The sequence below is a fragment of the Syngnathus acus genome, chromosome 10 (genome assembly GCF_901709675.1).
Source record: "Syngnathus acus chromosome 10, fSynAcu1.2, whole genome shotgun sequence".
NCBI lineage: Eukaryota > Metazoa > Chordata > Actinopteri > Syngnathiformes > Syngnathidae > Syngnathus > Syngnathus acus.
Window position 1 is genome coordinate 14,236,996 of NC_051095.1, and position 27,138 is coordinate 14,264,133.

The window sequence follows — 27,138 nt, forward strand, 5'->3', positions numbered from 1 at the left end:
TTTAGTTTATTATTGATGTTATTCATATTAGGTTAAGCCAGTTGGTAAAATTTTATATAATGTTTGACTTGGGTACCTTTAGTAAATTAATGTTTGTATTTTAGTGTAATGTTATATTAAAACAAGATTAGGGTAGAGCTGTCAAAATGATCAATTAATTGACAACTAATCAATTGTCCAAATAATTGACTAATATTTTAGTAATCATTTAGACCTATGGCAGCTTGAATCGTTTTGGTAATAATTGAAAGTATGCTTACAGAAACACTCCCTTATGATATAACCTAAGTTTTAATTTTTGATACTTGCTGAATTGAGGGCTCACCTAATCTCATGCAGAGTGGTTGGAACTCAGACGGTTTGTATCAATTCAAGGTCCATATGTCCTGAAAGTCTTGGCGCGTTCCAAATTACACTACCATTAAAAAGTTTAGGGTCACTTAGAAATGTCCTTATTTTTTTAATAAAATCCAATTTTTTTTTCAATGAGGATAACATTAAACTAATCAGGAATACACTTTATACATTGTTAATGTGGTAAATGACTATTCTAGCCACGTATGTCTGTTTTTTTAATTCAATTCAATTCAATTCAATTAATGCAATATGTATAAAAGCCCATTTCCAGCAACCATCCCTCCAGTGTTCTAATGGTCTATTGTGTTTGCTAATAGTGTTAGAAGGCTAATGGACGATTAGAAAACCCTTGTGCAATTATGTTAGTTTTCATCGAAAACACTAAATTGGGTGACCCCCAAACCTTTGAACGGTAGTGTACATATTCACACGTCCTTGATGTAGGACACCCAAATGGTCTAAAACAGCTCAAAATATGTTACATATAAATTTAGGGTTCATATCAGCATGTGGCAGCAAGGGAGCGTTAAAAAATAAGAGGTTGACTATTTACACGGTTGAACTCTTCAGTGTTGCATGACTTTAGTCCTAGTGATGACTTTGTCGGTACCTTATTCAATGTAGTCTAGATTCTATCTTCTCATTTTACCTTTCTTATGATTGCCTCTAGTATTCAATTGAGTTTGCCTTGCAGATCAAGGGTAAATCTATCCTTAGGTTGATTGTGGTATCAAACACTCCAGAGACCTGCTACATTAACCCTCTTTCCTTTGAACCATGTATTTAAAATTGGAAGTATCTTACACGCACGCACACACACACACACACACACACACACACACACACACACACACACACACTTCTCCGTAAGCACCATTCTTACAGCTCGTGACAAAAATTGCGGAATTAAAGCAACACCTCAAGCCGTTTTAATCCCATGAATGAAGATGCGGAGAGCAGTGAAGTCACGCTCGCAGAGCAGCGTTTTAAAGAGATCAGCCCCGCCGTGCGCCATGATCAGCCCCGCATTGTGCATATCTGACATGTCCTTAAAGTGCTCCCAGGCATTGTGATCTGACTTATTTCCTTGAGTGACTTACCCACTTCCAAATCGTCTTACTCTGGTAACGCGCTTAGTGTTGCTTGCCCACAGGAATAGTGTCTGAAGTTCCTTGGCATACTCTTAAGTCTGTTCACCCGTTTGCAATGACATTTCCATTTACAAAGGAAACCCACTGTCGTTGAGCAGCTTACCATGTACCATAGTCACTCGAAAGCTGTTGAGAACGTTGGGTGAAATGCTTATTGTTTTTCTCATACAGTTAAATCTCTTTGATGGGAAGCATGTTAGCATACCATTCTGAGGTTAATTGAAGATTCTAAATGACACTTGGGACAGTCCAGTGTATACCTCACCTATTCACCCAAAGTCACCTGTGATAATCTACAATGACCTTAATTCAGACAAGTGCTGTGGAAAATGGATGACAGATAGATTGTGTAGAGGCTCTTAGGCACCCCTTTAGTCTGTTTTAATCAAATCCTTGATTACAATTACAGTTTGTTAAAGTACAAATCTGGTTGAAATAGCCACTTCACCCTGAGTATACATAACACCCAGCCAAGTAGCCACAAGGTGGCACAAATCCCTGGCAAAACATTTAACGTTCCAGCATCCCACATGCTACTTTGTAGAGCAATTTGCGCCACCTTGTGGCTGCTTGACAGTCATGTGATAGTTAAAAACATGCGTTCCTGGAGATTTGAATATCGGCCAATATTTTAAAATACAATTATAGTCACAGTCACAGCGAGCGCTTAAATCAACCCGGCACAAACACACAAAACAGGAATGTGAGGGGTTAACTATTAGCTGGTGGATGGATAGCATTGTCAATTGATGCAGTTGTAATGTTTTTTTTGTAGTTAGTAGGTGGTACAACCAAAGCTTCTTTCAATAGGAGAAGACTGTGTGTTCGTTTGGATGTTCTCTTAACGGTTTGGAAAGGACTTGAACCATGGGAAGCGAGAGAAAATAAACTACACGTCTTTGTCTAGTCTTTGAAATGAAAATTAGAAATCGAGGATTTATTACTACTCCTTTTGTTGAATTTGATATCAATTTGGTGTTGTCTTAAAATAACCCTATAGTTTGTTATCCAGTATGTGTTTCACTGCATGCCCGATAGCAAGTGTAGTAGTGCCTCATTATATTATCAGCAACTGAACCACAGGTCAAAGCTGGTATTTCCATGCATAGAAACAAGGTGATGCACTGTATGTAAGGATTTAAATGTCTTTGTACTATTTTATCATACAGATAGGCCTAATTTATCAAACTTGACCAGGATATGTCAGACTTCTTTCTGTTTGGCAACACAACAAAAACTCATCATCTTATTAATCAATAACGCCAAGTCACACGTAGGGTGTGATGAAATATGAATAATGAGTTTGTTGAGGACTCCATTTTGGCCGACATCCATCATTGTCAACAAAAATGAGTCCAGAAAATATTCAATTAAGACCTCAGGGTGCCATTCCTCATTTACTATTCTGGGGTTAATTTCTAACTGTAGATTTGACTTTTGTCGCTCAGGGGCTAAGAAATTATAGTCTTTCACTGTGGTCATATTATAATAAGGTAAACTTTGGAACACATAAGTTCCTGTTTGTGACTCTGAATTCTCCATAGGTGTAAATGTGACTGTAAATGATTGTCCTAATGTGCCCTGGCGACCAGGCAAGGGAATACTCTGGTCCCCGTCCTAAGTCAGCTGGGATGGACCCCAGGTTTCCTTGACCCTGGACATGATTGGCTGTTAAAAAAAAGGTGGTTAGATGGACTTTTGTGCAGCTTGCGTGGGATCAATTTCTACCCAGTACCTTCACAATTGCACTGTGATTAGCAATCACTCCATTCCTTTTGCCTGGAGTCATGGATGGACGGATCACATTTACTACTGCCAGTAGGATATTTCACTATGGCATTTCTTATTGGATTAGTGTACATTCTGCATTTGTGCATAACATTTTTAGCATATTTTTACCCAAAGTTGTGGAAGAAGCTGACTTAGTTTGCAAATTAAAACGTGGCACAGTTTTGCATGGACAAATCTTGACTGCAGTCTTTTTTCCTGCCTCGGGCGACTATGCCAGCCGGTCCAGCTCACAGATTGATTTTGCATCAAGTGGGTGGGGGTTTTTACTGAAGAAGAGGTGAATGTCGCGCTGAGTGGCAAGTGGAGGAAGCAGTGGGAGATCCATTGGCCGACACAATGAAAGTTTAACACTGGCCTGTGGTCTTGTCTCGCAGCTGGAGTCAGATTATTGCCTTGGGCCAGTGGCCTTGTGTATTGACCAAGATGGTCTCCCTCACCTGCCAATTCCTAACTAGTTCACATGGATTTTCTTTTTGCCTGGTGAAGTCTTTGGAGATGCCCGTCTGCTATCGATTCAAGCGCTCGCTGTTGTAGCTAGTGCACCTCTGTATGTGCTGCTTACATTTACCATTTAGTAATCCGTCACAGCAGACTTTTTCAAGTTTCTCTTTCTCATCCCTTACCAAAGGGAACCCCTGTGCCAATGATCCTCAGTCTGTGATATGTCCTAAATGGCTTTGCTCCAATCCTATGTCCAGTCAGGAGGAAAAGGTCAGCCAAATTGAGCTGCTCACTGTGGATATGTCAACAGCGCTCTCCGGCCATCTGCCTGTATGTCTAAAGTGAAATCATCACCTGCTGTACTTCGCAGGACAGCCACAACACTCCTGAGAATTCACTGTAGTGTCAATAAATCATTGGATTGGTAACATGCTATTCTTTGCTAAATTACAACCCCAGACAACATATTTTGCCTGTTCTATCGTGAAGTCAGTCATTGCAGGTTTTAATACACATAATGTGTTGTTGCTTTTTTTGTGACACTTGTACAGATATGAAAGTTTCACAGTAGTATGACAGTACTTTTAGCAGACTGCTTTCTCAATAGTTAACCTTGATGCTTTAATGGAATCTTGTGGCACTCTTCGCTGTGCATTGAGATCCATTCATTTTTTGAATGAAAGTAATCCAAGCCGCCATGCATGCACAGTCTATTTTATTTATTTTTTCTTTAAAGGACATTGGTGAAACAACAGTCAGGATCTGTTGATGAATCTGTGCTGTCATCTTATTAATGCTCCTCATATACCCAGGATGCCTGGCATGGATTTTCTATCTTAACTGATTAAGCTCTCATTTCTTATGCTAAAACCTCAAAACAGTGAGGTTGGAGATGGCAAAGGAGAAGCTAACACTTGTCAGCCTGTAGACTTGAACAAGCAATATAGTAGGCCTTGGCGGGATGCATGTCATTGGAACACAGAATGCACTTTATGCGCAGTGCTTATATAAGCCATTACAGCTTTTAACTTGATCAAAACATATTCCTATATTTCCCTTTACCTTGACCAAGTGTGGTTTAAACACTGTTATTAGAGTGCTATTTTGCTTGCCAAGTACTACATAAACACTGTGCTTTTCAAATGTTCACTTCACTCGACTACATGAAAGCCCAAAAAAGATAAAAAGAAACCTTGTCGTGTAAACAAATAGCTAAACCTTTTTTTTCTTTGTTTGCAGTTAAAAAAAATGTCATACTCAATACCAAAATAAAACAAATATTGTTCTGGACATGAGTACAAATAGCGTTTGTTGTGTTTAGATTTGCTGTCAAGGTGTTTGATTTATTGTGAAGTTATGACCTTACCATGACCTGTGTTCACTTGTCACTTGTATGTTAACACAATCCATTTGCTTGCAGCCTCGACGTAAAAAGTTCCCCTTTACTGAAACATCCATCAATGTGAAAGTGTGGCTCAAAGTGAAGTGTGACTGAGGGGAGGGGGTGCTATAGTGTTCACAATAGCACAGATTTGTGCATACCACATTCACACCAGAGGATTTGTCTTGACCTCTACAATGTCACTAAGATGCATCTTGGCAATTGTGTCGCATTGAGGGGATTTTCAGGGAGACGAAGAAGAGGGATGGGGCCGGATTGCAAAGTGAGCTGTGGATTTATGTGACGCTAACAGAGGCATTTATGAGGAGATTGCCACCCCTCTTTTTTTGCTTTTCCAGCGGATTTGCTTGTTTGCCTCAGAAGCCGGTGTGCAAATATTAGCTATCCAAGTGCACCTGCTACAATTGTGCCACCCAACACCCTCCTTGCAATCTGGTTTCCCACCCCGCATGGCTATACACTTCATTTGTCAAACACACAAAGGAAGACAGAAACACAATAGACGTCCATTTTAGCAGCGACAAGCTCTTCATTGGTGTCGCGACAAGGAGTAAACACAGCGGTGACATGACTTCCAAGGCTGGTGCCGTTGTCTTTCAATCGATGGCGCATACTGAAGGACCGCTCAGTAGTAAATCTTCACAAGGTGCCCATCAACCTGACCCACGGATGATAATCTCATCTACACATTGTTTATGAAAATGCAAAATAATCAACGCTAGATGGTAGTTTGTTTTTCTGTATTTCTACACTGCATTGCTGCAACTTTATCTGTTTATGGAACTCTTTTAAGTTCCTGCCAAAAAGTCCTGCCTGCCATATAGGATCTAAACCACTCGAGCGCTACCACTAATGCCCACTTGGCAACTATCACTGCACTGCACCCACTGGCATTACAAACTGGCCAGAGTAAATGGTGGCCAATCAGAGCTCAGCATTTTTAGCCATACACTTGGAACATGGATTTCAAGACAACAGTGACCTAATTCAACACTTGGACGTAAACAACGGAATTTTGAGCTTCCAAACATAGTATTCATAAAGCCTTGTGTTGCTTTGTGCAACATGTTTAGTGGGAGTGTTGTTTTTGTTTTGCTAGACAACCATATTGTCACTACTGTGCACTCAGATAACACATTTATGTATGTTTTTTAATTATATCTGACGGCCCACATTCCATCGCCTCCACTGTCTCACGGTGATCTCGCACGTTATGACTTTTTCACACATACCGTACACACTTATATACACATACACACCTTATGGGTAGGGAATTAATTCTTCACAAGGGCAGCCTTTCAGAAAATTGAGAAGTCTTTGCATTTTACATTTACATTTTTGTTTATATTTTTAACATAGCCACGCTGGTTCCATCCTCAGTCGTTGTGACCATGTCGAAGTGTCATTGAACTCCCAGTTCCTCCTGATAGTGTGTCATCAGTAAGGTGAATGAGGAAGCAGTGTGAAGCGCCCTAAGGTAGAAAAGTGCTATACAAATAGAGCCCATTTAGTGTTAAATATAATTAAAGCATTTTAGATATGACACATCTGTGTGTGTGTGTGTGTGTGCGTGTGTGTTTGACTTCTGAAAACTCATTCTTGGTGATCAGAAACTAAGGATAGCATTGAAAACAGTAATCCCTTGTTTATCGCGGATAATTGGTTCCAAGACCACCTGCGATAGGTGAAAATCCACGAAGTAGTGTCACCCTTTCATTGTTAAACATACATAGTTATTTTGTGTATCAATAAATGTATATTAAACCATATAAATGCATATGTTATCATTAGACCATTAAATAATTGTTTCAAACATGTAAATACTATATTGATAGTATAAATGACATACAGAAAATAATGCATAAATAATATAAATATAAATATGATACGTGTGTATAACATATGTAGATGTAGCTAAAGTATACATACTGTAAATATGTTTTTAGAACTCTTATTATTGCAGTCGTCCCTCGCTATATCACGGTTCACAGTGCATTGTGTTATGGCTTCAGATGAAAAAGACACTACAGAGCGGAGTCAGGCCGCAGAGGCGCACTATGTAGTACGTACTGATGATTAAAATTATTATTTTACTGTAGTTATCTGGAAGAAATAGTTTTCTTCTTTTTGTTAAACAAATGCTTGGGCCTGAAAACAATTTTGTCCTTTGGTTTCAATGTTAAACCTGTATAATAATGGTAAGAAAATAAAGGTTTCTACTTCACGGATTTCACCTATCACAGGTTCTTTTCGGAATGTAACCCCAGCGAAAAACAAGGGATTATTTTTCTATTATCACAGTGAAAATACCTATTTTTTCCTTCACCTGAGTGGATTAACTCACTAATACGATGATACACGCTTTTTAAAATCTATTCGGCTAGCATTTTGTAATTGCAGTAGGGGAAGCCAGATGCCAATTAATTTGCCATAGATATGCAGTTACATGAACCCATTAATGGGGGTGCAAATAGCTTTAACTTTGTTTCTAATGTAATATAAACTTTAATTAATAAAGGCGGTGATGAAGTGGAGACTTATCAAACAAGCCTTGTGTCCATTTAAGGCCCCAAACCCTCACAAGGCAGCCTTATTAAAGCCCGTTTCCTAAAGTGTTTACGAGCCCGCTGAGAAAAAAACTGGCAGAAATGCCGAGACATGAAGAAAAAGAAATTAGTTTGTGCAATTAGTTCAAATTAAGAGTTTTGAATCCAGGAGGAAGGACAACGGGAAGGCGTGAACCGTAGGAAAGGAGTCAGATAAGCTGGTGAGGTGGGTGGGAGGGACTGCTTCAACTCCATTTGTTTGCCACCGAAGAAATGAATAAGGACCCTGAGGCACACAACTAATAAAGATACTCATAATAAAAATATGGTTGGTAATCTTTGGAAGGGGCTTTAGAAGTGAAGTCCACCTACCTGCAAGATATTTTACCTTCAAGAAAAAGTTGTGTTTATGTCATATTAGGAATCAAAAGTTTTGATGGAAGAAACCAGCTTAAAGTATTCGGACTTTGGACGTTGGACTCAATTTGAACAATATAGGGAGCTATATTTTCAAAGTTAATTCATGGCCACTGACCCAACACTGATTTAAGATCAATATGTCATTATTTGTTAAGATTTAGGATTTGCCAATTGATTTGATAGAGAGATAAAAATGGCAAATTTGGAACTCTCGCTGGTAACCTTACTTTAGAGAAAAGATTCCATGTATTACCATAACATCAACATATACAAACATATTAGACCACCACTACAAATTTCTTTGAGAACATCCACTGTTCTGAAGTGCTCCAATTTGTACTTTCTCTGTTTCAGTGAGCTTTCAATGTTTTACCATTTGAACAAAGTGGAGCCGTTATTATTCGAGCATTCCGTGATTAAATGTTATGCATTTATAATTTAATAATAATATTAATAATTTCAATAATTTAAACTACATTGAGATTCTGGATGGGAGGTAATAACTCTAATTTGACAAGATAATCAGGAGACATTGTTCTCTACTCCGGAATTAGAAGACCAATACAATTGTAAACCAATTGATATCACTAAACTATATTAGCAATACAAATTGAAAAGATCCTAATACTGGTATACAAACAATTATGGGAAAAAAAGAAAACATATTTTGATAATTACCAATGCTGTTTATTTGAGGCAGCTGTGGTATAAAACTTGCATTGCTTTGGGTCTAATAAATGCTTTAATCACTTACATATATTAATAGTTGTCAGCACAACAGCTGTGACTCCATTTGGAAAACCATGTATCAAAAAGCCCTTGTAAATGCAGGCCTGCTTGTCAATAAATAAAATATTACATTTTATTTTGACAGTGACCCAGTAAAAACTTGGTTTGAAAAGTGTTGGTTGAAGACTCTTTTTAGGTCAATTCCCAAATCTTGCTTAACATACTGCATACATCTTTGTTTGTAGATGTTGTTTGAGTCCAGCTTGGTTAGAAGTCCACAAGTGGGGCAGAAAAGTCTAAAAGCATGTGTCAAAGTCAGTGCCAGAGTGTGTCTGTTTATGCATGCGGCTAAATAACTTAGAGGGAGATCACATGCCACTGGGCTTGTGTTTGCCCACAGTTCATCCAGCACTACCTAGCGAACAGCTCACAGTGGCCAAAGCTGGTGCTCTTGCCTCTAACCAGCACTGACACTGACTTATTTGAAGTGTGATTGGAGCCTCTGAGGCATCAATGGAACATCAATTCATTTCAGACACCCTGTGGACATTATGCTTACTTTCCAATTCAAGTGTTACTGGGCACTAGGCGCGTCATACATGTCTCAAATTATTCTGTGCACTCCCTGGTTCGAGCATCTAGGCCTTATGGCGTAAAGTCAAGCGGACAATCATTGAGGTCCTTAATGCAGTCAAGACCGAACAATGTTTAGTGCGATCTACTGTATGCTCCTGAGAATTCAACATTCAACCATCCACAGCCACATTGTTTCCATGGAAGTCAGGCCAGTGAACAACATCAGTGGCTTCCTTTATTTTCTCATCAGGAAAACAAATATTAGTGGGCTAATGGTAATGACCGTTTATGACAATCATATCGCAAACTGCTGAGCCTATCTGAACCCTGTTATTGAGGAGAACAGCAGCACAGAATATGTGAATCGTCACTCAGTGTAAATATGTGAAAAAAAAAAGCTCCCTGCAATGTATTAAGGACAATCTTAGGTTTCATGGAGACCTCTTTAGTGGTGATTAGTATTCCAGTAGATGCTGACATGCAGTCACACAACAATGATGTGTACAGTTCATCCATGCTTATGTTATGGGCAGCAGATCTGCTCCCATTCTCATCTTCAGTGTCTCACGAGGTTCTTACAAGCATGGTTGTTGAGCTATACATATCAATATGGAGAACATCATTGAGGTATTTGCCAGTTGACAGTGACAATGTTGTGTAGTACAGTACTGGTTTGAATAAATGTTGTAACTTTTAATACTTTTGAGTGTAAACTCTAGAGACTAATATGATTTAGCAGATCAGCGTTGACCTTTTTGGGGTTCAATGACTCTGACTTTAGGATTTAAATGCTGTTTGCGGTGGATCTTCAAGCAGAACCTACAGGCTTTAACATACTCACATCACCAGAATTCTGCAAAAGAATCACCGGGTGACAGGAAGCAAGGCCCCTCAGGCTTTAATTATGATTTTTTTGTGTAAGTGAAGAGACAAGGAATTATACAGTACTTTATGTGTCTGTCCTCGCTGATTGCCAAGGATAAACCTATTGGCGCCAAGAAGCGTGGATTGGAGCTGCCTGAAAGGGAAAAAAGTCATTTTACCCCCTCCTCCTGTCCTCATCTCTCAAGAAACCTTGACATTTTCCAGCATAGAAATGTGAAGTATTTATTAAGTCCTTTCACGCCTTGGCAGACAAATTGGATCAACCTATCGGTTAACCTTCACTAGAGGGGTAGGTGGATAATACGTTAATGCATTTAAAAAAAAAACCTACAGGCACTTTTCATACATACACTTTTTCCTTTCAAACTATATATATATATCAATGCTGTGCATGAATGTGTTATAATTCATTCACTTATTCGACTGGGCATGGCATGTTGATTTAAAATGTTGTGGACTTGGATGAGATCTGTGGCGTCACTGAAATGGCCATTTTGTTTAAATGGTATCTTTTAGCGCTAGTCTTATGGGGAAAATAGCACAAAATTAACAGGTCGGCTTGTACTTAGGTGGCATTCAACAAGTAATCACATTCTTTTGGTGGCTTCTCCTTCTTGCTAGACATTAGTATAAAGGGGGATTTATTAATAGCGAGTGGGTTTTTGGCACAAGTCGACAAATGACGAGCGGTAGTACCAGTTGCTGTGCAAACAAAATGGCAGTTTTGTTCAGTTATTGTTGATGTGAACCTACCATAGTAATATATCATGCCCTGAGATTGCCAATACAAATGTTGACTGTTTGTCTGGCACTGATCGTCCTATTTTTATCTCCTCTAATACTAGATAATAAGACAAATTGGAAAGGAGGTGGGCCGCTTCTCAAACCAGGGAAAGAAAATATGTGGAGTCGAGAGAGGGCAGATTGTTTTCTGTCATCTGTAAAAAGTACTGCATTCTACCCTGTCAGATAAACCTCAAAGCAGTACGAAATTGTTTTTCTAGTCTAAAGGTCACGTTCGACATTCTAAAAAAGTGGTTCAGCATCTTTATGCCAGAAGTCATATGAGATGAGCAGTCCCCTTTAAAGTCAAACATAGGTTCAGACAGACCATCAAAAAGTAGATGTTTGACCTCATATAGTTTTGTTTTTGTATTTATCATCAACAAAACCATTTGTGATGTCCTATTGCAGTGTACGTATCGTTTATTTTTCTTTAGCTACTTTAGACGTAATCGGGTCACATTTTATTTCCTATCCTGTCAACACAAAAATATGCTAATGCAGCCGCATCTTCACTTTTTAAGCCACACACACTCGTTGACACATCATCAGTTAGTGCAACACCTCTTTTCTATGCTCATCCATGTGCATCTTGTGACAACACTCACCGTAACTTAGGACTTACTTGACAAAATAATCATTTAAAAAAAACATATTTGAAATAAATTGCTCTCTTCGTCATCCCCTCCTGGTGATATGAACCTTGCACCAATATTGTCTACCGAAAGCTTAACAGACACCGGCGGCAGCCTTTAGTTCCAGTGAGCGAGCTCCTTTCCCAGCAAAGCTCAAGAGCACTCGGGTCGCAGTGCGATGCCTTGGCAGAAGCGGACAGCGCTTCCTTCCAAATGATTGGCTGCCCGGATCAATCCATTCGCTGCCCTGGGAGCACGTCTAATTTGAGAGGAAGAGTCAGAGCCTTCCCACACTCCCTTGCCGCTGACTGACAGCACACAAGTGCCGTGTCTGGATGCAGGGCAGATTAAAATACACTTGTTAAAAGCTGCAGGTCACTGACAGTGTTCAGGGTTATTGATTCGAGAGATTGTTTTATTTGCCTGACATTGTTGTGCGTTTCTCCTTACACCTCATTTTCTCGCTTTTGAATGAATACGTTTTCTCTGTGTCAATTCAGATTTTATTACCTTGAGGATATCGCAGAAACATGAATACAAATGATTTATATGAAAATCTCCTCAGGAATGTCTGTTGACCTCCAAATATAACCTTTTCCAAATCAATTCCTGCCATCGGTAGTTATGGCAATATAATGCAGATTCATTATATTGTGATTAATACATATGGTCAAATTGTGGTCATTACCAAAGCAAAATTATAATAATAACTTTACAGTGTGTTACGTCACAGTCTACTATTCTGTACGATTATTAAAACAACCTAACCACTGCCGCCTCAATAAAGTTATTAAACACTCTTGATAAATGCCAGATGAGGTAAACATGAAGCAATTGTATAGCCGTTGCTTACAATATAAATGCGTAAATGACAAACAGAACCAGATTCAAACACCTTGGAATCTACTGAATGTAGCTAAAAATGTCTAGCTCAAGCTCATCTGAATGTTTGTATTCACCCTTAAGTATGTTCTTGGGACTGTCAATGGTTATCATTACCACTTGTTTCTTTGAAATCCCAGTTATCACCGAACATGATGATGATTGCAAAGTTGATATTTGTTCCACTCCACTGTATGCATCATTTTGTTTACCTTGAGTCATAGAGGCAAAACGCATCTTTGAGATTCTCTGTTTAAAAGTCCAAGGAGTGCTTTAATTCCTAAAGAGGCTCCAGGAAAATTGGGGAATATGTTTTTCCCATATCATGTCACTCATATTTATATGCTGTACCACAATTTGACAGACAGTTTGACGGACTGAAATGACATAAAACAGATTGGAAATCTCTAAACTTTTGACTCATTGACATAATAACACACTTTTCTTTTTACTGTGGCTGTAGTTTCATGAAAGACCCTAATCAAATCCCAATGGGGTTCTGTTGGACTTAGATGCAGTGATTGTGGGGGCCATTTGGGTAAAATTACCCCCTTGATGTGTTGAAGCAAGCTGTCTGGGGTAATGTTAGGTATGTCGAGCCTTATTCAGACCAGATGTCCGAGGAGTTGTCATGCTAAAAATCCACCCTTGGGATCTTTTGTTCAGACACTCGATGGACCTGAGGCTCTTGCGTCTCTCTCTATTAGTCCAAGGAACAACACATGACATCAGCTATGGGAAATTGCACTGCTTTCACGCTGTGACACTACCCACACCATGGCAACTTATGTGGAGTTTAGAACATTCAAATAGTGATTATCCAGAAGGTCTAGAACAACTGAAGCACATGCAAGTGAGCACTTTGGCACAAGAGGCAATGAGAACCTTCTCATTAAGGAAGAAACCTGAAAGAAAAAAAATGTGACAGTGGTAAGTGGCCATATGCCTTGTTCAGACAAATCTAGTAAACTGATTTTAATTATATTCACAATGTGGTCAAATGTGGTCAGAACGAGCATCGTTTCTTTGATTTTGCACTGAACCTCAGTCCAGAATTGTTTATCCTCCTTGTCAGTATAAATATAGTACATGGCTGCCTAGTACATATGCTATGCAAACTAAACAATGTTATAGAAACTATTATCCCAGACAGCTAAATCTAAGTTTGCAATTATATTCCAAAGACCATATTGCCAGTCTGTGTTACTTTGCCTTTAAATATGTTTAAAGTCTGTCATCTCTTGAGTTGATTCCAAGGGCCATGGTATCAGTGGCGTTTGGAAGTGTACATGTGGTGCTGTTTAGCTTGGTAATGCCTTGTGTTTTAATGGACGTCTTATGGGAGATGCTGCATGGAAGGCGACCGGTAGGCTGAATGTGGGCCAACAGAACATGTTGAATGTTTGAATGCGGGAGAACACTTGTAAACGTCCAGAGGGAAAACCTCAGTCCAAGACCCACAAGGCATAACGTGCATGCCAATTGATCCTGAATAAGCCAAATGTGTTTTTGCTGTCACATTCATTTACTTTCCCAACATAATCCTTGTTAATTTAGTGACTATATTTTGGCATGGGGGACATTTATGCCTCCCCTTAGCTAATAAGAACTCTTACAGTTTACAATTCCAATCACTAGATAATTTTCCTTAGGTGCTTGTTTGGCGTTACTTTTGATCATTCCGTTTCACATGAACATTTGAAAACACACACAACAAGAAGAAAAAAAAAGAACCAGGATAAGAAATTTATTAAAACAGTTTTTTCTTTATCGCAAATGTGCATGGCCAATAAAAAAATAATTAAGAATTACTGCCTCGAGGCCCAAATTTTGACCATAAATTAGCTCTGCTGAGCTCTGTGAGACTGCTTGATTAAGTCCTATTAATACACCATATTTTACATGATTAAAAACGCCTTGTCTTTTTGCACCCAAAATTGTTAATACATACCTTACTTGCGGTAGTAACGCTCAAATGAAATCATCCCATGCTGTTTATCTGATCAAGAGGAGAATGTGCCCTTTTGAGTCAACAAACAAAAACATTGTGCACATCACAAATCACCCTTTGCTACACGATTGCCTTATGGAGAATTTTAGGGATTATTTTGCCCAAATATAAAGCTGTGCAAGCGGGAATGGCTTTGTTGTCGCAGTATTATATTGTAGCCACTCGGCAACTTGTCCAACACGTTCGGATATTGGCAGTGACGGTGGTCAGATGTTACTGGTCATCACTCTGTGACAGGTTAAGTTCGCTGGCAGAATAATAATTGGGTGGGTGTGCATATTTTGGCCAAAATACAAAAAGTTTTGTGACGTATTCAAATTATTTCTGATTATTTACAAATGTGTGTGTGGAAATGTAACTAGCCAGCAGACCGAGGATCATGATTGAGCGTGTACATTACTGAAAGGAACATATATTCAGACGAGATGCACAATGGACCCTAACCTGAATTTTTATGGGCGCTAGCAGAACATTTGGGGGTGCACATTCTAAGTTATACTAATATAGTATGAATGTAAAGTCATTGTTTCGTGTCAGTGCAAATATTATCCGCAATACATTGTCACAAATTGTCTTATCTAACAAACAACAATTATTTAAGAGAAAGAAAGCACTGTTGCTGTTGTTCATTGTCTACCATAGTTATGTGTATTCAGCCCAAGACCTGTCTCTCTTCACATATTTGCCAATCACAGTGGTCATTTGCCAGCTCACTCTCACGTGCATAAGGCCGCCTTCTTCTGCTGAATGTCCTGAGTGTCATTTTGTCAACAAAAATAAATCTAAGTAATGCACTGGTTGCACGTGCGTGAGCCAATGAAAACCTTTCTCACACAAAAATTTTATAGGCACAATGTGACCATTTAGGCGCTGTTGATAACGATACCATATACGTATTTTATTACAATAAGTGCTCACCACTTATGAAGTTGTTTTGTGTAATACATTTGGTTTGACAACCATTTCAATGATAAACGGAGTACTTCAGTGGCCTCCAATAGCGTCAAACACTCATTTTCGGGAGCAAAATATGACCTGCTGTTAATTTTGTATGAGGCACACTCTTACACACATAATAGCACAAGTGCGTGCCTTTTGGCACTACTGATTTGTGTAAATGTTCCCCTCCCACATGTCACGTGTTGACAGTGAGGCATCGGAGCGAGGCAGGTGCCGTCAGCACTGCTTCATCTGGCTGCCCAGGAGATGCTTCCTCTTTGATTGTTTCTTCAAACATGAGATGCTTGGCGCTCGGGGAACATGTTGTTTGTTCTTGATTTCTTGGGAGACTCCTCCTGAGAGACCCTTCCTCTTCCTTCTAAACAGTTGTTAGGATTATCAACAAAATATGCTGCCAGTCCCACAAGTTGATGCAGAAGAGCCCTCTTTTGGGATAACATTGTGTTTCTGTCACTTTTTCATTCTTCCACTATATGTCTATAAAAGTGTTGCTTCCAAAATATATTTAAATTTAATTTGAATGTAATTAACATTATAAATATTGCTTTGAAGCATTTTAATCGTCATTGGCAGCGCCATGCTTCCTCACTCATACTCTTGGAGAGGGAAAATGCAATTAGCCTTGAGTTGTGGCCTGGTACTTTCTGGAAATACTAATGCAATACCTGCCCCCCTCTCAATAGTGAGGAAAGATCCCAAAGACGAGACTGACGACAGAATGACACAGTTTAAGAAGAAAGCAAAGGAGCTTCGCATTTTGGACCCCAAGACCGCACAGAATCTATGTAAGTATATGTCCATGTTTTCAACCATCATCTTTAATGTTGTTTTTCATTTTGGGTTTTTTTCTGCATCCATGAACATCTCAGATCAAATCCTGGCAAACAGGGCTCACTACCGACGGTGTTTTTACTCTGCCCTTTAGGATCTTGTTTCTTGGCTGTTGTTAACAGTCACCTCAAGCATTTATGGATTGTGCGCACTATCCGTCGTTTAGCATTTGGGAAATAGATTCTTAACATAAGTGTGCCCTCAGGCTACATGTTAGCAATTTAAATCACTGGGGGCCTAAATTGTTGGGTTAATGGTGTATTTCCTCCACACCCCGTGGGTACTTGTTTGTATTACTGTAGAAAGAAGCAATAATATGCATACGTAGAAAACTACAAAAATATACACACCACCTTATGTCCTTATTTTTGCAGTACATTTTGTTGTGCCTTCCAACTTATGAAACCGTTTGGCAAATTATCAGGCTCTGATGAAGACACGCGAACTAGACATATGTTCAGAGCATATGGACAAAACAGGTGTCGTGCATTCGTGGCTGCGACAATGCTCCATTTTGCCAATACTATCGCTCATTGAAATGTGAAGCAACAAGAGGTTTGGACCCCTCTAATGACAGTTGGCTTTGCGATTTGCCATGTGAAATTAAAGCTTGTTTGGCATACAGAACATAGGGTCCTTTAATGGAGCCCCTCAACCAGCCATTTAAATGTTTAAGGACTACATGTTCTAGTTGAAGTGACAGTGATTGCAATAGCCAGCAGTCCATAATTAATGCCACAGTTGTCAATGCCACTAGGGTACAATTTGACTAGAACTAATGCGTTGTGTTCTACCTGGCATCACAAACAGCAGTGATAGTGTAGAAGCAACTGAACCAAAATGGCATCTTTTAATTGATGTTACCCAGGATTAATACAGTATATAACTTTAACCTGGAATCACCTGTAACTCTCACACTTACTGTGGGAATCTCATTTAAAGAGAGGAAAACACCTAGTGGGTGATATATTTCTACAAATGATGGCCCAGGGCATTTCATTACTTAAACACAGGCGTATAAAGGCGTCTAAAAGAGAGGGATTTTTCAAAACCGAAGCGTTATCTGTAAAATGCACTATGGGAGGAAACCGTCGTACCTGGAGAAAACCCACACAAGCATGGGAAGAACATGCAAACTCCACACGGGAAGGCCCAGAGCCGGAATCAAACCCGCAAGCTATGAATTGTAGATGTGGAACGTGCGGACGTGCTAACATGTGCACCACTGTATCACCCACTTACAATAGAAATAATTCGATAATTATTAAAACTACTATGATAATTATTCAAACTAATTTGATATGTGTCATTAAAATACTAATTATGTTTTCAGAATACATGCAATAGCTCGTCTATATTGTATTTCAGCTCCTGTCATTCTTCTTAGCGGACAAATGATTTTTTTTTCCAATCCCTAATTCTTTACAGTTAAAACGTCTTTAAGACTTGTCGCTCACTCTCATTCAACAACGAACTAAACTTCAGCCTTGCAGATGCCATGACAGCTCTATGGGTGATGTTTGTTTTGTCAACCAACACACATGTTGATTTCAGGCATCGTGCTATAATAATAATAATATCGATTATAATAATATCGATTGCAATCGAACAGTAATATCGACTGCCAAAAGGAAAGAGGTGTTTATTCGAGGTCTGGTTGTTATTAACCCAAACACGCGCACGCACACACACCACCACACCCCCACACACACACAAACATACTCACACGACTCTCAACTGTAACACTTTGTTCTCACGAGTGACATGTTAGCTTTTTTCTTTTTTTTCTCTTTTTTTTTGAAAACTGACCGTCCAACAGAACAAAAAGGAAATTGCGTTCTCCTCTTCTTTCTTTCCGTCTCAACAGCAATTTTCTTGGGCTCGTTCCGCCTGCCTTATGAAGAGATCCGAGAAATTGTGCTTCAGGTGGACGAGGAACGACTGAGCGAGTCACTCATCCAGGTAAGACGGATATTCCGCAGAGTGTGTCCGTGCCCTCCTTCCAACAGATAGACACTTTATTGCTCCTAATTAGGACATTAGTGCGGTCAAGGCAGGCGGGGGAGGAGATGCAGAGCCTCCATGCCCCCCGCCCCCACTCCACCTGCATGTGAAGAATAGAAAACAAAACAATATTATTATATATATATATATATATATTATTATATTTTCCATTTTAGTTGTCTTTTTTTTAAATTATTTTCTTCGTTAAATCCAATAATAGATGAATTTCCATATATCTCATTCATTGAAACAGGCAGTTATTGACAGGTGACGTACTGTTTTGCGTGGATTTGTTTGAAGCATAATTAAAACATTTAAGTAAATATTTCAAAATGAAGACCAAAATTGAGATACAGGCTACCGGTAATCTTCTGTTCAGATTCATATTTTTATATCTGACTCCGGAGGAGTCCGTTTCTCACCACTTATGAACCTCACGTCATGCCGTTGCCTTAAAGAGCAATGTATTATGGGAGTTTTGCTTGTTTTGTTGTTGCTTGGATACAACTAGAGTTGATTGCCACCTATCAAGTGAAATTGCACAACTTTGTTATTGTTGAGCAAAATGTTTCTCTGTTAGCTGCTTTTCCCATTTCTGATCTTGCTTTTGTATTGGGCACTGTGTCCTCTGCATGTGCCACATGCACAGATCTGCACACTGTTTAGCAAGATTAATTTGGCAATTTGGTTTTGAAGTGCTACATGGCAATCAATGCTTTTGCTTCCATTATGGCCATTCAGTCTTTTCTTCACCTGGGCTGCTGCTTCCGCAAGCAGTCCCCTCGCTTTGTCCCTTTCCAATTTAACGGAAACTGTTGACCTTGTAATAGAGTGTGTGCTGCGAGCAGTGGCACATTTACACGAGAACAGATCAACTACAAAAACAGGCCAAGTTCAGCAAGTGTAAAAAAAAAAAAAAAAGTGGTTTTATTGATCTTTGGGATATTTCTGACAAAGGAATGTCATAGACATGTTTTTTATGACACTTAAGAGCAGGTCTAAATTAGGAAAATATGAAGTGACCTTTAACTATTTTTATTAACTGTGGAACCCCAGATAGTTTAAACAAATGGTGTCTGGTCTCCACGAGCTTGGCGACCCCATTTAAAATGTGCTATGATCTGCGTTTGGCACAAGACGGTCTCCTCATTGTCCGCTGGACCGTGGAGACCCCACATTCATTTTCTCATAATGGATGATGAAGGACAGGGCTTGGCAAAGTCTCCACAACCCCACCCTCTTTTCTTCCAGCCTTTTGTCTTAAAGCATGATTGATGCGCTTGCTAAAGACTACTTCTTTTTGCCCAGTTTTTGCTGTTTTTGGTGTTTCTCAACTCAACACAAGTGTGCATGTGGGGTAAAGGTGCATCATTGTGCACTTCAAACTGTCAATAGGTTTAATAGTAGCCTATCCACCGAGCACCCCTACTGGGTCTTTGTTGAGTTGTGATAACCTTTAATTTGCTGCTAATCGAGCAGAAAATAAAGATTGCACAGTATGAGACTGCTTTGCAAAGGTGAAAGACAATTTAGCCGTTGATCTTTTCCCTACCTTCTGTTATTGCGAGGTGGAAAGGTGCCAGATACTCTTACTGTGCTCCTTCAAATGTTGCCATCTTTAATACCGGTTGCCTACTTTTCTTGAACACTCATTTATGCCAAAAGGAAGAGTCCAAATCAAAACACTCACAAATGGGTTAAAGTTATAATGTAGGTTGCAACAAATCATTTCACAATTATTCACAAAGGATGCAAAGTATTCTGTTATTGTTAAAGTATCTGTAATGGTGGAATTGGCTGGATTATACGGAATTACAAATACACATGGACTCATGGTAAAATCTGTGTTTGCATAGTTGTTGACCATTTCATCACTGAATACCAAATCCATTCACATGGTTCATTGACTGTACGTTTCCTGAAAACACATCCAACAAATGTCCAAAGTCCAACTTGATCACAATGGTAAATGGAGTGTACTGATGTAGCGCTTTATCTCCACCATATCTTGTCTAGAGCCCTTTACCAAGCTTCGTACTCACTTTTTTTTTTTTTTAAAACAACTTGGATTGTAGATATGCAGCTGACGTGAAGCCACGTCAACCTACGTAAAAGGTTATCTTTTTCAATAACTAACTTTAACATCAAATATCCCTTGCCGTATACTGGCCAATGGCAGAAGGTAAGGTGTTTTTCCCGCCCATGGCAAAGTTTTAAATGCATCCTTGTTCTGTTATGCTTGGTAGCGTGCGCTAAAATAAGATAACCGTCTGGTAAATAATCCCCAACTAATCGTATGGGAAAACCTGACAAAATCACTCATTACCCATCTCTGTTCACTTCAAAACTATTGCTTGTTATGTTGCGATGAGAGTAACCTCCATCAGCTCTGTGACAAGCTGGCTGGGGAAACTGATTAATGAAAGTAACAGCCAAAATGGAAGGAATCGAGGAAGAGAGGGCTGTTCGTAATGCATCTAAAACTCTGGGACTCAATCTTATTATCCTCCTTCTCTGGCGACATGTCTAATGTAATGATTTGTCAGCAGAATGTGGCAGTGCATTGGCCTTGAAGTACCCCCACAATATGTCACCCTGGCAGAATGGATAGATAGGAGTTGATTGGCTCTCCTTATTCTGCATTAGGGCCCATCAATGCCTCCGAGATGATGTACCCATGCCTGAATGCTGCCAGACAGACTCTCGGGTGCTTGCCATTCATCCAAACTCAATTTGAATGCCTGCAATTCCACATATGCTCCAACCAAACCTCCTTGCCATCCCTCCCCATCCAGCCTGTGTACAAACATATTTACACTACATGCAAATGGAACGAATATGTCAATTATGCCCTCTGCGTCGGGTGCACACGGCCAAATTGTGTCATTTATCACCCAGGCGATAAATATGGGGTAAGGTTCGTGCGTATGGGCAAACTGGCAGACATTTGTGTGCAGTCCCACACACCCCTCATATCTCATTTGCCGACAAGATCTACCGTGTCGGTAGACAGGGTCACCCCTGTGTATCAGGTCAGCTCTATCAAATACACAGCTTACATATATAACATCATACATGGCTAAGTAACGTTAAAGTGGGAAAGGTGTTATCAGTCTGATGGTCTGACACTTATCATTGGTAGAATACCAATCCTATTGTGTTTGTGTTTCAGGGAATCGCTTGAATCGCATGGTCTATCTCTGCCATTGCTTTTATTCATGGTATGGCCAAGCCAATGACCTTGCTATCATGTCATTATTTTCTGGATTGCTTCTGTACTGCTTTTTTGCTAAAAAAAGAAAAGAAAAGAAAAGAAATACCTCCTCCTCTTTTTGCTTATTTGCCCAAGGGGAAAGAAATACCGGTAGCTGGTGTTATGATGACCACTCCGCATTTAACAAACATAATAACAGCAACATGTATTATTAAACTGGGAGTTTGTACTTGTAAAACTGCTGGCAAGATTTAAATGTGGCCTCACTTCACTAATAACCGCCCGCCACCCACCAACTCTCTGACCATAGCTGTGCCCTCTCACTGATGTGCATAAGTGCAATTTTCTAACCTGGTCCTTCATAATGGCATGCAATTATGAAAGTGCATGGTGTTTTGATAAATAGTCACAGAGAACTGTTCAACTTTAACAAAGTAGCACTGCTAGCAAAACAAAGCTATCATTAGGATTGTCAAAATGTGGACGCTTGCCCCCGATGCTACATAGGCAGTGTGACTAATGTGTAATAAAATGTTACTGTAATACTAAATGATATCAGTTTGTTTGATTTCTTGGAATTTATATTCAGTTAAAACTCCAAAAATCCCAAACAGAACAGAATAAAACAGAAATGTTTCTCCAGTTGCCTGAGGTCCCTACCTTTACCTGTTTTTACTGTTATTTTCTTTTTCCCGAGGTGCATAATCCAACATGGTTTCTGTTTTACAGTCAAGTCTCACAACTGACATACTTTCTGACCTTTCAATAATGCACTCAATTTGAATCATGACCAGTCAGTTGAAATCAAGCCTATAAATCAAAGCTTGATCCTCAACTGCTGGTGATCTTTTCAGGAAATCCATCAAGTTAGCTTTCTGCATGCATCTTATAAATCAATCAACAACTTCTGGGGACACTGCAATTTTGTGATCACAGTGTCCCAAAGGTGCTTCATTTCAGACATTTCCACGTCACATCACTGCTCATCTCAAGACTGACCTCAGCAAGCGAGACCCAGTGCAAAGTCAAACAACAGTAATATGAATCACAGCAACTCAATTTTCAAAGTTATCGCAACATAAATGTTGACACCCGATGCACAAGCAGAAGATCGATACGACTCCATCAACTGCCACACAAGATTGCTTACCTCATGTTTACCCAGACTGGTTGAGCCGGCATGGGGGACTCGTCACTGAATGTTTAAGTGCCCTGTTTGGACGTGCATGCATGGTTGGTGACCTAATCCTTGTCAGTGGATGATGTTGCCCTGGGGGCTTGTTTTGTAGGATATCAGAGTGGGCTCTTAATGTTTAATGTTTGCCATTGTATTTTAAATGGCCCCCACCTCCACATCTCCTTTTGAAAAGTAGAGGCTAATGACTAGCACTGCACCACATCTCTAAAAGACTAATCCGGATTTCTGAAGTGTTGTGCAAATTGAAGAGCAGAGAAGCTTCTCACATTTCTTCAATCAATTCTTTCAATCAATAAAACACTTGTTGGCATAGACGCTAAGACAAATTATTCTTCAGTTGTCATAATAATTAGACAATGGATATCAAAACTCTACACACCCCTGTTCAATTCTAAATTTTTGTGTGGTAAAACAGTGAGAATGTATGGTACAGAAACAATTAATGGATTTTAAGGGTTTCAATCACAACCCCCCTAAAATCCACTCATAGCTGGGAAGTTAGAAAACCATGAGCTCCAATTGTTACCAGGTAAATTTGACAGATGGTCCACACAACAGCCTTTTTTTTCTTTGCCAGCTAATATGGGATAAGCATAACATACATTTTGATCATCGTTTTGAATATTTGCCTTGAAAACGATGGTGTTTGGCCCATTCATTGCTGCTTTCAGCTTTAATGACCTTTTATTAGTATCTTTTTGTTGTGTGTTTGGCTGTAAAAATGTGCAAATCCTATTCCAACATGTGTGTTGACAATTGGTATCGGGGTAATAATTTGACAAGCACACAGGGAAATGTGTGTCACTTTAAATGAGACTTGCCTACAGTCTCCAAGGAAACCATCACGGTAAAATCCTTCGGCAACAGCTGGCTCACAATGCTGCCTGCAAAAAATATTTAGTAGACATTGACATTAATTACATATAAGACATGAAAGCAACCCACTTAGGCCAGATGGAGAGGAAAATAAAAGTTGCAAGAGCTTTTACAGTTTTACCTTTTGTGCTAGCACCGAAAAGTTCACTCGACTGACAGCATCCTCTTATTATCATGTATGAACATGACATTCTGACCACTTCTCATAAATCTCATAGTATGAGGAATGCCCTTTCACTGATCTCAGTCAAGCATATTAAAATGATCCTTTGCGTTTTAATTGTGCTAATCCTTGTTTATCTGAGTTAATCCACTCTTGGGTTAATAAGATTATAAATGTGTCAAAAATAGAAGACAAACATTAAAAAAAGGGGGTGGGGCGTGACACAGCATACAGTTCTAACATGCTGGTTGTGTCACAATAATGTCAGTGAAGGCTTGTCAGATTACGGACTCACCTTTCCTCGCTTCACCTTCACCATGGCAACAACCTTTCCCGCTGAGTCTCACGGGAGCCTGTTGCACCAGTCTCACTTGTTGTTATTGTTTATCTCTCTTGTCAATCATTCGGACATCTCTCATCCATATGTATGCCCCTACCCCACCCAGCTCCGTCCCCCAGGCTCCCTCCCAACCGCCCATCATTACACCTAGTTGCCCATTGGCGTGCAGGCTCTGGGCCGTGCCAGATTTTGTTCCCAATTGTAACAGGTGATTGCAGCATCTTGGCATGTCACTGAACGTCCCTTGCATGATGTACAAGTGCACATGTGGGCCATGGCGATAAGTATGGCTGTGCATTGGTCTTGCTGGAGTTCGCCTTAGGTATAATTAGGGGTTATTTTGGCACAGCGTGCTTAACTCGAACAATGCTAATTTGATAATGGCATTTTAAATAGATTGTGCTTATTTGGAAGATAGAGATACATGAGGAGATGAGGAGAAACGTTTTAAAAAATGGCATCATATGCAGTGTCCATTAGAGAATGGCAGCCATGGCCCAAATTCCCTAATGCACTCTTGAGTGATCACACAAAAGCACGTGATTCTGTGACAGAATAAATGTGGCTTTTGCTCTCAAACTAATGAATTGCTATCACCATTTTGGATGCTTGTGTTTTGTGATTCACTTATTAAATGTTCAGACATTAGCAATATCACACGAGTATGATTAGTTGACGGCAGAGCTCTTCTCAGGCTGAATTGCATTGAGCAATCTCAAATTGATTATCAAACTTTGACACCATGCTCAGCTCGCAATAAATAACAGTGTATCTAATTTGTCTCAAGTTGGATATTGTTGGATTTTGTCCACAATTTATGGAGCGTGCTATCTGCGCCTCACGGCAAAAGCCATTGCCAATCACCTGTTATCCAATTTACTCACTGTGTGCTCGTTTGATTTCTTCAGATTTAGGAAAATGCTAAGACACTGAAGCAGAAATTAGACTTACACAGGTTGGTTGAGTTCAATCACAATTCTTGTTAAGAAAGCTCTGTTTTCAGGAAAGTACAATACAGCGCTGGGCCTTTCGTGCGACCATGCTCAAGAGCAGAAAGTCTCCATTCAGAAAAGGCAACGTTCAAGGTTCTTTGGTCAGCTTATATTCAGTTGCACATGCCGGTGTGGGCCGAGTTTGATGGGTGATGAGTCTTTGGGGTGGGGCAAGTTCGCAGTAGAGTTTGATTCCATGGGAGTGGGTGCTGGTTCGGTGAGAGCTGGTTCCGTGGGGGTGGGTGCTGATTATGGGCGATTCGGTGTGTGTGGGGGCTGTTGTCTTCCATCCCGTCCTTCGGCCTTGGCGATCATCTTTGGCCGGGTTCTTGGCTGTCTCCCTCTGGCACCTGCTGGTTTTATCTCCAAGTGACCTTCCTGTAAACATTCTGCTCCATTCTTGCACATACACTGTCGCACCTCATCCATTCGTCATTCTTTCAATTTTGTCATTTTGTACGGAATTATGTGAGCTTTTGGCTGTGACATCATCAATTTATTAATGTTCCCTGACTATGCAAAGTTTGTACTCACCACTTACCATGTTTTTGTTTGTTTGTTCTTTTGATACTCCATGTACTTGCTTATGTCATCATATTCTTAGTTTAATCATGCTTCCTACCATATCTTTTCTTTGTTAGGCAAAATATTTCCCTCTGTCCAGAACGTTCAGTAGTAATCGAAAACTGGCATCTAGCATTAGTCAAAACATAAGATACAATCAAGTACTGAACATTTTTAGACGACTTTGGCAGTGTCCGTGATTTAGAAAATCATCAGGCATGCATTAAACAGTTCCTTAAGGGTCATTAAGCTATTCAGGCAATATATCAAAAAACATTTGTTATTTCAAAGTGCTCAGAAATATATATCAGATCATAAAGTTATAAAAACCTTTGTCATTACCACCTATCAAAAATGTCTAGTTATGTCTTCTTTATTGATTTGGTGTGTAGGTATAATTATATGCTTAAAATATTTCTTTTATTGCTTTAATATGTGAATATACTTGTCTGCTTATGTACTTTATTCAATGAGGTTTGAGCATATCTGTTTTTGTAGCTAGGCAGGACTTTTTGTATTTCGACCCCATTCCTTCACTATCATCAAAATATGAGCCCTGGCCCAATTCAATGTTTTGTTCGTTAACACTAAGACAGTGATTAGTATGCTGCTCTTCCAAGCTGGGAGGCCGGGTTCAAACTACTGATTGGTTGTTCTTTGTTTCAGCAATGGCAGGTATGGCATACTCAAGTTTACGATTGACCTGCCCTTTAATGCAAATGATTAATGATGCAAGGATTGGCCATAAAACGTCCACTTCATCCATAAAGCTGTTAATGCCACTTTACGTCCAATTCTACCAGTGCAAAGTCAAGCAAAATACCAAAAGAAAGAAACCTCCACCCATGCGCACAGTGAGCCCGGACTGCCCCGCATGAAAATAGAGTCCATCATCTGTCAATGTTCCAATTGTCTACACTCTTTAAACTGCTGTGTTAAAAAATTTTACCAACCCAGGAAGTTGGGTCAATTATAAGTTGGCTCAGTCCAACTTTTAACCCAAACTGGGTTATTTTCAACCCAGCATTATTAAGGTTGTAGTGATGTATGAGGTGGATGCTCTTCATAACCACAATCTGTATTTTGTTGTGCTAAATGTTAAGGATGAACAGAGCACGACAAAGGCAAACTAAACATTTGAAATGTTCTTTTCTTTGCAAGTGTTTCAAAGTAACAGGCTTATGGATGTTTGGCACCTCTTCTAGTCGCTCTATTATTCGCTTATTGATTCCAAACGGAAGCCTCACCTGATTTGGTGTGCGGTAGGAAGGAAACCTGCTGCTATGTCGCAACGGAGAGATGGCTGTCCCATTTTGTTCCTCATCACAAAACATTAGCAGAGAACATGTGTGTGTCTTTGTCTCTCCAAATGCTGAGGGAGATGAAT

General features: G+C 39.6%; 1 protein-coding gene across 7 annotated transcripts in view; it reads left to right on the forward strand.

Moving 5' to 3' along the window:
• The window catches only part of diaph2 (diaphanous-related formin 2), a 323,623-nt gene that overhangs the window by 163,075 nt on the left and 133,410 nt on the right, over positions 1–27,138 (forward strand). For all 7 annotated transcript variants that reach the window (XM_037261470.1, XM_037261473.1, XM_037261469.1 and 4 more), the window contains 2 exons: positions 16,253–16,354; positions 18,268–18,362. In XM_037261470.1, coding sequence (XP_037117365.1) covers positions 16,253–16,354; positions 18,268–18,362 — 197 coding nt within the window. The remainder of the gene's footprint in view (positions 1–16,252; positions 16,355–18,267; positions 18,363–27,138) is intronic.